Here is a 10,425-nt window from a genome sequence, read left to right on the forward strand (position 1 = left end):
TATACTTCTACTTATACAAGATACTGTTATAGATGTGACATAACTGCACAGAATGGCCGAAAAAGCTCGCTGGCTTGCGTTCTGCACAAGGAAACCAGATGTAGTCGGACATCCTGGCCTTTTTGGCAGACTGCATATTATATACTGGGATACATTAAAACTTCTTGTAGCATAATATACAGTAAGACAGTCTGGACATTGGAAAGCAACCAGAGGACAAGCAGACAGAGGTGTGTCTGTGGCCAGCTTGTTGGATTTTAAGTTACAGATACTGAAACGGCCGGTTTTGAACAAGATTACAACCAGAGGAAACACAAGGATGGTAGAATCAGTGATCTGTGCAATATTTTGAGCTGAAACCTGAAATACATTCTGGAAACGTGTGACTTATTTATGGGACTTTTAAACACAGCTAGAAAACATCTAATTTAACATGTTACAAAAAAACAAAAAACACCTTGATCTGATAAATGCCTCATTCTATCACACTGTACCACCAGGTAGTAGAAGTAACGGATTCTTTTCCAAAACATTCTGTTCACTCTTATCAATTCTATAGACAGATTTCAAAGCAGGTTTAAATGTCCTCTACTGTATTTAAAAATAATAATATTGTGTCACTGATATTCATATCAGTTGAACAGAGCAACAGACACACTGTGTATCTGAAAATCTAATCTGCATTAACAAAAAATATGCTGCAGTCTACAAAAGGTCTATTAAACAGAGTAAGTAGAGTAACATGAAGTCATTAAATATTCTTGTCCGTGTCTCTGGAACCGTTTTAATGACAAAAGCCACCATGGACACCATGTTTTTAAAAGCAATAGGAAATCAAAGATTACGGAGATTTTATTAACATTTATGCACATTTACATTAATATTTTCAAAGAAGGTGATTTATATTATTCACAATTCATTTTAAAATACAGTATTACCCCCTCAGGTTGCAAAAAGAGTGAAACATCAGTGTCATGTGCAGAACTGCACAGTTGGTCCATTCATATCTAAAATGCCAAAAAGGTACATAAAACTTCTAGGACTCATTGCTTGTGTACGGGCAGACCACACACACTTGTGCGATGTCGTCATATTCGTACGTCCTCTTCAGAAACGTGTCTGTGAGTCTTAATCCAGAAATACTCTGAAAGAAAAAGGAATATGAGATGGCTAAGTGAGAAAAGCCTTTGATTTGATAAAGCAAATGTTGATCCAGAAAATGTGGATCATACCTGCAGACCCTGGACGGATGAGAGGACTGTGAGGGGTAATGAGAGGAAGGCACCAGGACTGAGTTTCCCCAGCTGTCGCCCTGATATACCACACCAGTGGATCGACCTGGTGTTACACATCTCCAGCACCAGGTCCATTGTTCTTTCACTGCAACATCAGGGTCACAGAAAAGCTGGGTGTTAGCGCTATCAGTGTCTAAATGCCTGTAAGTGAACAACTAAATCCTTTAAAAGACAGATGACTTTTTGTTAGGGGGGGGGATTTTTACCTGCAGTTGGTGATTTTACAGATGATGTCAAACGGTTCTTCAAGGTTGACAGTGTCAGGTATCATCTCCAAAGACAGCCGGATATCGCCGTACCCTGGAGCCTGGAGGACGCACAAGGATAAAAAATAAGATAATGTGCAGATAAAAAATGAGACTGTCTCCTTTTGGAAGTTGGCCACACATCAAAATACCATTCTTTGCAGCTGACTGGTCTGTAGCCGCCCCCTCTCCCCGAGGTTGGTCTTCCAGACAATGTCAAGCTTTCCTATCACCGTCACTCCCTTGATGACGCCGGCCTTCTCCGCATACTCCGGCTTCGGCTTCAGGCAGTACAAGTACTGCCGTGTGTCCATAGGCTGCAGGTAAGACATTTTCCCGAACGTGGACTCGCTGCACGGGAAACATTACAGTTGAGCCTAATGTGTTTATTCACCTTTCTGCACTTAAATCAACAAGAATAGATGTATGCTTTTACCCCTGATCCCCAGATGTGACCGTGTTGAGCTCTGAAACGTTGTACATCATGGAGGGCTCCAGAGACACTTTCTCCATGAACATTGGTGACGTAGTGATGTTCTGGATCTGAGCTTCCAGAAACACCTCGTCTGTCTGGAGCGGAGAAGCCAGGGGTCACACTAATGCTTGAATTATGAAATATGTAACAACTGCATAATCTCTTAGGTGAACTGAGCAACACATTATTTTATCATTAGGTATTATGTGAGGTTAGGTTTGTGCAAAATCCTACAGCCTCAAAGGACAAGTTCAGATTTTTTAACTGTAACTTAAAACAATTCTCACATGCCCAGATGTATATTTTGGTCACAGCAATTCCCTTTCTGCCCTTTTTAGCCTTAAAGAGATGCTATCCTAATGAATAATAAAGATCCCTTCCAGTAAAAATAAAGTTTTCATCTTGTTAACATGTCCATATGGTGTTTTTATATGCTAGAAGACAAAATGAGCAGTCAACATGATGGCTGAGCATTTCAGTGCACTGTTGTTTTGCTAAGAAAACTGTCTGTTTAAATAAACGGGGGTTTACTTAAAAATGGTAACTTCAGAAAATACCTACTTTTTTATTTTTAACCTTACTCCGACCACTGGAGCATGACATCAGCTTGAGCTAAGCCTAAAGTCCGCCTCCAGTCATTGATGAAACCTTAAAAGAACCCATTGCTGTGTATTAAACTTAGATATTTAGAAGCAGGACAATAATGCCTTCACGCCTTAAAATGGCTTAGATGCAACTCTACACTGCTGCCTCCTTCACAATATGCAGATCAATAAAGTCCCTGCCTCCCTCTCCACCCACCCTTCCCCACTACCTGCACCTCGAGCACACCAGCTTACCAGGCACACAATGGCAGGTTGTAATAATGGAGTAATTCAGCCACAAGTGTTGGACCTGGAAGCTGATTCTCACAGCCAGTACAGACAGGAGGAGAGATGACAAACAGCTGGAATTCGTTCAGTGTACAAACAGTGTGGGCATGTGAGAAATGTTTGTAGATTTAAAACAAAAAAAAAAAAAGTGAAGCTATCCCTTGGGCTACTCTTCAGGTGATGTGAGAGTCATAAAGTGAATATTTATTAACCGTATTCAGAAGACAAACGTTAAAACATGTAAACAAAATAACACAAAGTGAATTCTATGAGGTTTGCTCAGTGTACCTTTGAGGGTTTGTTAGTACAGGTGCACGGTAGGGGCTGCACAATGACTAGCTTCACTTAGTCGACTTACTAGATCTTTCAAAATGGTCTCTCAAGCATCAAGTAGTTGTGTATTTTTACGGTGTATTTTTTTAATTTATTGGTATAAAGCATGGGATGGAATGTGGGGCGCGACAGCAGGGAAGTGGCAGGCAGTGAAGGTCTAGCCCGGCAGAGCTGAATCAGGAACTCTGCTGCTTAGGGGCCTTTTAGCGCTCATTGTACACAGCCAAACCATTTGACCATCAGGTCGCCCTAGTTGTGTGTTTGTTAAGTGATCAGGTTATATAAAGCAGACATGTCATCTGCCTCAGAGCCTTCCAGCGACATTACAATACCAGCACTTTTCATCTCTGTAAAGGCTTTTAGTCTGGAGCTGCCCTACTGGCTGCCAGCCCATTTACACTGATGGACAAATACACAACCAGTTTACTCATGGATAATGGACATTTTGTTGCCATCTTTGGTACTGTTATGAGCCTTTTACTGATTTCTAGGAATATTTTTTGCTATAATGTGTTAATACTTATGATCAATAACTGATTACAAAAATAATGTTAAACAGTATTTAAAAGCATAAATATTCAGTTGAATGTAAATTATTTGTACAGAAAAATAATTACCTTTGTGACCACAATCTGACATAATCAGTAAATTTACCTTCGATGGAAATATAATTGGATTCTGACATGGTTATTAAAAGACAAATGCACGTAGAGGATTGTCTCTCTTGTTGTTCAGCAGGCAACTAGTTGATGCTTTTCGAGAGCAACACTCAACTGTTTGTACAACTCATCTGTGCAGCCTCTACAATACAGTGAGACACAATAAGAAAGAAGCAGAGATTAGTTCATGCCTGCAATTCATAATATCCGAACTGACCATGAACCATTCTGAAATGAAGTTAATGTTAAATCACAGAGCTCAGCACCTCTGCTCCATGCAAAGCCATTCCGACCAAAACCAAAACATTCTGTTGCATATAATCATATATTTTTGTTTTACGTTTGCTCAAATAACAATTATCAAATGTCAAATGATTGGAAAAGGACAGTAATTCTGGTTTATAATCACTGAGAATATGACTAATTGGCCTGATTCATCCCAGTGCAACCTTCAGTCTCACAATACAAAAGTTAAAGATGAGATTTAAACACATCTGAGCACCATCATTTATATTTGCACTGTTATATAATCACTTAAATCTTGGCAAATAGAATTAAAGCAAATCATAATAAACCCTGCTATTTCCCCCAGTGATGATAAATACAATCAATGCAGTCCCCACCCACCACAATTTGACACCGTAAGCTTCAATTAAGTCCAAGCCCTCCGTAGGATGAGTTTGCAAGAAAGCACGAGCATACAAAGAAAGGGCAAAAGAAAAATAATGGAAGTTCACATCAAGAATTAACTGACAATAATGTACTTTAACACTTGTTCTTGTTGCACAATGTGGCAGGTGTTTTCAAGATTCATGCTTTTCTTTCCATTCTTTTACTTTGCACCTTTCTATCAGCCCAGAAAGACACAGTCTGCTGCACCAAAAAGGATTAAAAGAAGCTAATGTTCAGCGATGAGAACAGAAGAAACAATTACCACAGAACTGAGGTCACTCTAATGGAGAAAATAAAATACAAGACATAATAAACAAATGAAGTTACATGCCAAAGTTGATGACAATGAATATTTGCATATAAAAAGCTACTGATATGAAAATGAGAAAATAAGGAAAAGCTTATTGCCTCTACCCAGGAAAACCCTCATCTCCAGCGTCTGTCATCTGAACACTGGAATCAACCATCCAACTTCAGTTTACAGTGTTTTTCTGTTCAGTTGACATCTCTGGAGGTACAAGGGTTTTCCAGGAGGCCTATCTGATGCTAACCGCCTCTATTAGCATCTAGAAATGTTCCTAACTATGAAATGAAACATGATATGAAGCATGATGTATGCTACAGTAAGAACTTGCACTATAAATTAATCCGGCGCTGGTGTTTGAGAGCGGCTCGTTTACCTCTGCATTGTAGAACTTTGTCTTCACGTCCAGCGGCTTCAAAACCTGATTGAAAATAGATTGTAAACTGAATGTGGCAGTTTTCTCACACGGCGCGTCCATTCAACAACAAACAAAATTCCATCAAACTGTAAATCTACTAAGAACTGGAGGGAACTTAATGATCTGATTAGGCTAGAGGGAAGAGAGCCAGGCTACGGTTCGATCCTGAACTGAGAGCCGAAGACTGCAAGACACCAAATATACAGCAAGGATGGTAATTGCATTTGCTCTGTTGTAGGTCTGTGGCATTTCTCAAGTCACTTCCAAGCTCACACGTGAGTTTACCACCGTCATCTAATGAGAACACTCAAATATAACTCACCTGGAATTTGAAGAACTTCCGAAAATAGAGCTTCTCTCCGTAGTGGGTGGTGTAACTGACTGCACAAACTAAGCTGGACATGAGAAGATAGAAAGCAAACATTTAGAATAGCAGTTTGACGTTTTTTCTGATTTAGTGAGCTGGGAAGACATTCTGGGTTTGGAAGCACATCCGTTATAAAAAAACAAAACAAAACAAGGACATTTATATGTAACTGGCAGTTCTCTTGTGTCTGCTCTTTATCAAAGAGGAATTGATAAAGAACGTCAGGTGTGTGGGGTGGTGACAGCTCTTCTTTGCTGGGAGGTGAGAATACTGGCTCACTGCAACCCGAATGAGTTTCATTTGTTGTAAGAGATTTAATGTATGATGTTTAGGGAGCAGTTTGTTTTGTGGAATCTGATGTGGGTGCTCATTTTTAATGTCTGTATGGCGTTGGAGACTGCAGCGTGGCCACAAAGCATCTCATCAGCAACTTACTTCAAGGCGTAAATCTGCTGTGCCTGGGAAACATGCTAACGTAGCAGACACACAGAGTTAATGTTGTTCAGGTTAACTAAGGTTATTAAAATAGTTGTTTTTGAACTTTATGTTGAAAATGTTCAACCCTCTGAACTCCAAAACCTGCCAATGGGTTTGAACTGGATGTTGCCTTTACAAAAGACACCAAAATGCCACCATTTATTAATGCACGATGAACTTTCCAACAGTCCTTGAACTACTCATTTGTGATGAACTGTTCAGTTGGGACACTGACCAAGTATAAGCTTAAAAACTTGAAATACAATCACAAGCACTTTATTTCACGTCTCATTTAAAATTAGCTAAAAATAAACACTTTGCTCCGACCAGATTCTGCAGAAATCTGAACAATTCTGTGCTCCTCACCACGACTGTGAACCCACAGTTGACGCAGTAGCGACCAACATTCATGTGACAAAAATTCCAGGACTTTTCAGCTGAGCTGGGCTGAACTGTGGGTGGAGTTTAAGAGAGGAGGTAGGAGACAGGAATAGACACAAATTTAAAAAGTACATCAAAAAATATGAATAATATTGTTGTTTTTTTCCAGTGTCCGTAACACCTGTGGGAAACTGGGAAAATTATGTACATGCTGATTCCATTTTCGCGAAATAAATAGCCAAAGAAATTCACCAAAATTATTTTTTTCTTTTTATGTGACTTTTTAACTTTGCCACACTGCAAAAAAGACATTTTTGAGTTCCGTCTCCTTCTAGTCATGGTGGTGCTGTTTCCATAGAGGTGAAGTAGTGAAAAAATGAGCCAGCAGCATGTAAAAACAACACAGACAGAAAAAAATGTCCAGAGACTAGCTGTGGTTCAGAAGGTTAACTGTCATCTTTGTAATTACTGTGTTTTTATTGCTCCGGGTCCTAACACCATTTCCTACCGTCCGTTGGGTTTTGTTTGTAGTATTTGTTTACTTTAGTTAGTCCCTGCAGCCTTGCGTGGCCCGTGGCCTGGTAATTGTTTTGTTTTAGTCATTTTCTATTACAGCTAACTGTGGGCAATTCATAGCCTTAATACTTGGTCAAAGTGAGACCCAGCGTGTGTGCTGGTTGTGCCCACGAGTAAATTTATTATGTTATTTAATATTTGGTCTGCACATTTAACCTGTGATTTACTACTCAGCGTTCTCGGGTTCCCATATGCAGTTGCAGGGTATCAGTGGAATAGTATCTGATTAACCTTTTTGGAATGACAAGGATCCCTACGTTGTTGTCATGTGTTTTTTTGTTGCAATAAATATTGACCCTTATTAAGCTCCATTTCTCTGTCAGAGACTTATGTTTGGCTTGTAGTGCGAGTTTACAAACACACACAAATGTATAACAAAGGAAACACACTCACATATGTGTTCCAATTTCTTTGACTTCATGGTGGATAACGTCATCAATGCAACATTCAGGTTTGAGTTCTGCTACTGCAGAGTTTGATGCAGAGAGATTGAGCCTCTGTGAGCTCGTCTGTAAATCAGCCTGCAGGGGGATCACATCACACAATACATCACAATTATGTGCAAACAGGAGTGAAATGTACATAATATGTGGCGGACAGGTATTTCTTCTGTACAGTACCTTCACAAGAATGTCTTTTACAACTTGATTGCTGTCGTTGTGCACACTTATGTAACTGGAGAAAGTTTCACCAAGGAAAATATTTCTGCAAAATGTAAAGACAAAAATGTGTTACACAGATACTCCTTGCTGCTAAATTTCAATTGTAATTTTAAGTGTTACCAGCAAGTTTGTGTTTCTTACCCAAAGTTCTGTGGTAACGTCAGCATCTCTCCCAGCATTAATGCTTCTGCTCCTTTGATGGTGGAGGGATCTTCCCTCATAAGTTGACCAAATAAATCCCCTATGGAGACAAAAATACACAAAACATCTATCATGTATATGTGAAATGTGTCCATGAAATTGGCTCAGTGGTTCCACTGAGAGCTGCAGCACACAAGGCTTGATGAACACTTGACATGATCGTAAGTAGCTATTTGTGTCTCTGCCAGGAAAAAGCGCCTTGATAAAAATAGAAGTAGAAAAAGACAAATAGTGTGCACACATTTGTTTTTGCTATAAGTCTATACACACAAAACTTGAGACAAATGTCTATTCCAGGGGACAAGTAATGCCAAACAATAAATAACTTCGAAGCCATTCTCTTGTGGCCTGTGTAGCTGTCTCAGATATAACCATCTCTTTGAGACATAAAGGTGGTGTCAAAGGGTATTCCGTTTGCTGAAAGCAGGACCATAGAGACGAATAAAGAGCCTTTGAAGATCAAGTTTCAAAGCAGATTGAACCAGAAAGCTTTTTCAGTTTTTCTATTCAAATCACTTCTTCTTTCTGTCCAATAGCTTTGCTGCACACAACTAATGCTGCATTAAATTTCCAGACCAACATTAATAACTACTAGGAATACTATTATGACGTGGTGCTCTTAGGCATCTATCTCAATTATTAATATCAACAATAACACTGATATGTCAGTTTCAGCTTTCAGTGCAGGAGATAAAGCGACATGATGGCAAAAAGGGGGAATGGTATTATCTTGCTAATGTCAAATGCACCTAATTCATCTTGAAGATATGCTTTCACTTTATTGCCTTTTATATAAATAGAGATTCTACCTAGAAGTGTCAGCATGATTTATGGTTTATGTGGAGTTCAGTTACCAGTGCACTGCTCTGTGCTGTAAGGGAAAACAAACAGTAGAAACTCTGTCTCTGCAAACTAAATTTGGAATCTGAGACAGTAAATCTGTGACACAGCTGTGTACTGGCTCATAAGCTATCCCTACGTTCACTTCACATCAACATTGGCCCCTTCGTCTCATAAATGTAGTGCCATTGTGATATCTGCTGCCGCAAATGTATATATTAACATAAACAAGTAAGTGTGCTTATTTTGCTTGTCAGTTGGCTGAAGAACGATGTCCTAAAGCAACCGAAAACATTATTAGCAATTGTTTGAAAGCTTTATTTTGGAGAGAAACACTCATAAAAGCAGAAGTAATGTTCTCAGAGGCTCAAAAAGAAGAAGTAAGATGGCCACCTACGCCTGGTCTCAGCACTAACGTTGCTTCCCTTTGTGCAATGACAAGGACCATTCAAAAATCAAAGCATTACTAACTTTATATTAGCCAAAGAAAAAATCTATTTGGAAGATTCCAGCTGAAGCAAAAAGACAAATAAATCTAACTGGCGTGAGCTCTGACACTATTTACTCAAAAAAGTTCCAAAACTTCCCAAATAAATGCACCACTGCTCGTACAGTAGTGTTCTGGAGCAGCTTTATGAAGCATGACTGTCAGTTTCACAAACACAAAGTCATGTGAGTGTGAGTTAATAGCCTGAGAGGTTTTGGGGGAAAAAAACTCTGTTGTTGTTGGATGTGCATGTAAAAGGAATAGAAAACCAGCTTCCATGCTTCCAAAAAGATTCCTTCTCTTGCTGAAGTTCTATCTTCTCAAACATCAAGAACAACCGTATTACATTAGCAGAAAAAAAAAAGGACCACCAGTAAAAAAAAAAAAAAAAAAAATAACGATACAGCACTTTAATTAATCAAAAAGGGCAAAGTTTTTTTTGAAAAATATAGATCAAGAAAACACAATTAAGTCATCATACAACACATTATCACAATTCTGGGTGTCTGTTGGTAACGCTGCAAATACTAATTACAGAAAATTCTCTTGTGTATTAAAATCTCAGCAGGCGCTGTGTTTTGGCTTAAATAAACAGACTCACCTGGCAGATCTCGATCTTCACACGTGACCGGCAAGTTTGTGAAGAGAGTTGGTTTGGTTAACCGCATCACTATAAAGGAAAGTGTCATTGGTTAGTGACAAGACACACAAGTAGGTCAGTTACTGTGGTGATGCTTTTATATGTCACACAGGGTTTTGTTTTACACAAGACTACAGTTGATTGCAGTGGCAGCAGAAAGTGTGACCAATTACAGAAACCATCTAGAGTAAGGCTGCAACTCAAGATTGTTTTAATCTGTATATTTTTATTTGATTAAGAACAATAACATTCATGACAACATCAAAAAAAGAAATAAACTAATTTAAAAAATACATATATGTATGTATTTACATATTTGTCCAAATTTTGGTTATAGAAAATATTCTTAGAATCAAAGAATACATTTTCAGATTCAATATTAAATAATTTTTTTTAAAAAACAGTTAATGAGCGTTTTGTTCCCCCCCAAAAGCCTTTTGATAAAAATGTGCTTTCAGAGGTAGTATAAAAAAAAGAAGATAATGTGAGTGCGTGAGGTACGTCAGAGAAAATGCTCTTTC

At 38.7% G+C, this 10,425-nt stretch overlaps 1 protein-coding gene across 1 annotated transcript in view; it reads right to left on the minus strand.

Moving 5' to 3' along the window:
• Nucleotides 1-814: 814 nt before the first annotated feature.
• The window catches only part of trappc13 (trafficking protein particle complex subunit 13), an 11,138-nt gene continuing 1,527 nt past the window's right edge, over nt 815-10,425 (minus strand). The window contains exons 2-13 of the mRNA XM_008276149.1: nt 9,866-9,934; nt 7,878-7,977; nt 7,695-7,779; nt 7,468-7,595; nt 5,596-5,668; nt 5,232-5,276; nt 4,814-4,831; nt 1,977-2,110; nt 1,693-1,891; nt 1,502-1,602; nt 1,233-1,380; nt 815-1,144 (exon numbers count right to left, since the gene is read on the minus strand). Of these exons, the coding sequence (XP_008274371.1) occupies nt 1,037-1,144; nt 1,233-1,380; nt 1,502-1,602; nt 1,693-1,891; nt 1,977-2,110; nt 4,814-4,831; nt 5,232-5,276; nt 5,596-5,668; nt 7,468-7,595; nt 7,695-7,779; nt 7,878-7,977; nt 9,866-9,934 (1,208 nt within the window). The 3' untranslated portion in view covers nt 815-1,036. The remainder of the gene's footprint in view (nt 1,145-1,232; nt 1,381-1,501; nt 1,603-1,692; nt 1,892-1,976; nt 2,111-4,813; nt 4,832-5,231; nt 5,277-5,595; nt 5,669-7,467; nt 7,596-7,694; nt 7,780-7,877; nt 7,978-9,865; nt 9,935-10,425) is intronic.

The sequence above is a fragment of the Stegastes partitus genome, unplaced genomic scaffold, assembly GCF_000690725.1.
Source record: "Stegastes partitus isolate 25-593 unplaced genomic scaffold, Stegastes_partitus-1.0.2 Scaffold66, whole genome shotgun sequence".
NCBI lineage: Eukaryota > Metazoa > Chordata > Actinopteri > Pomacentridae > Stegastes > Stegastes partitus.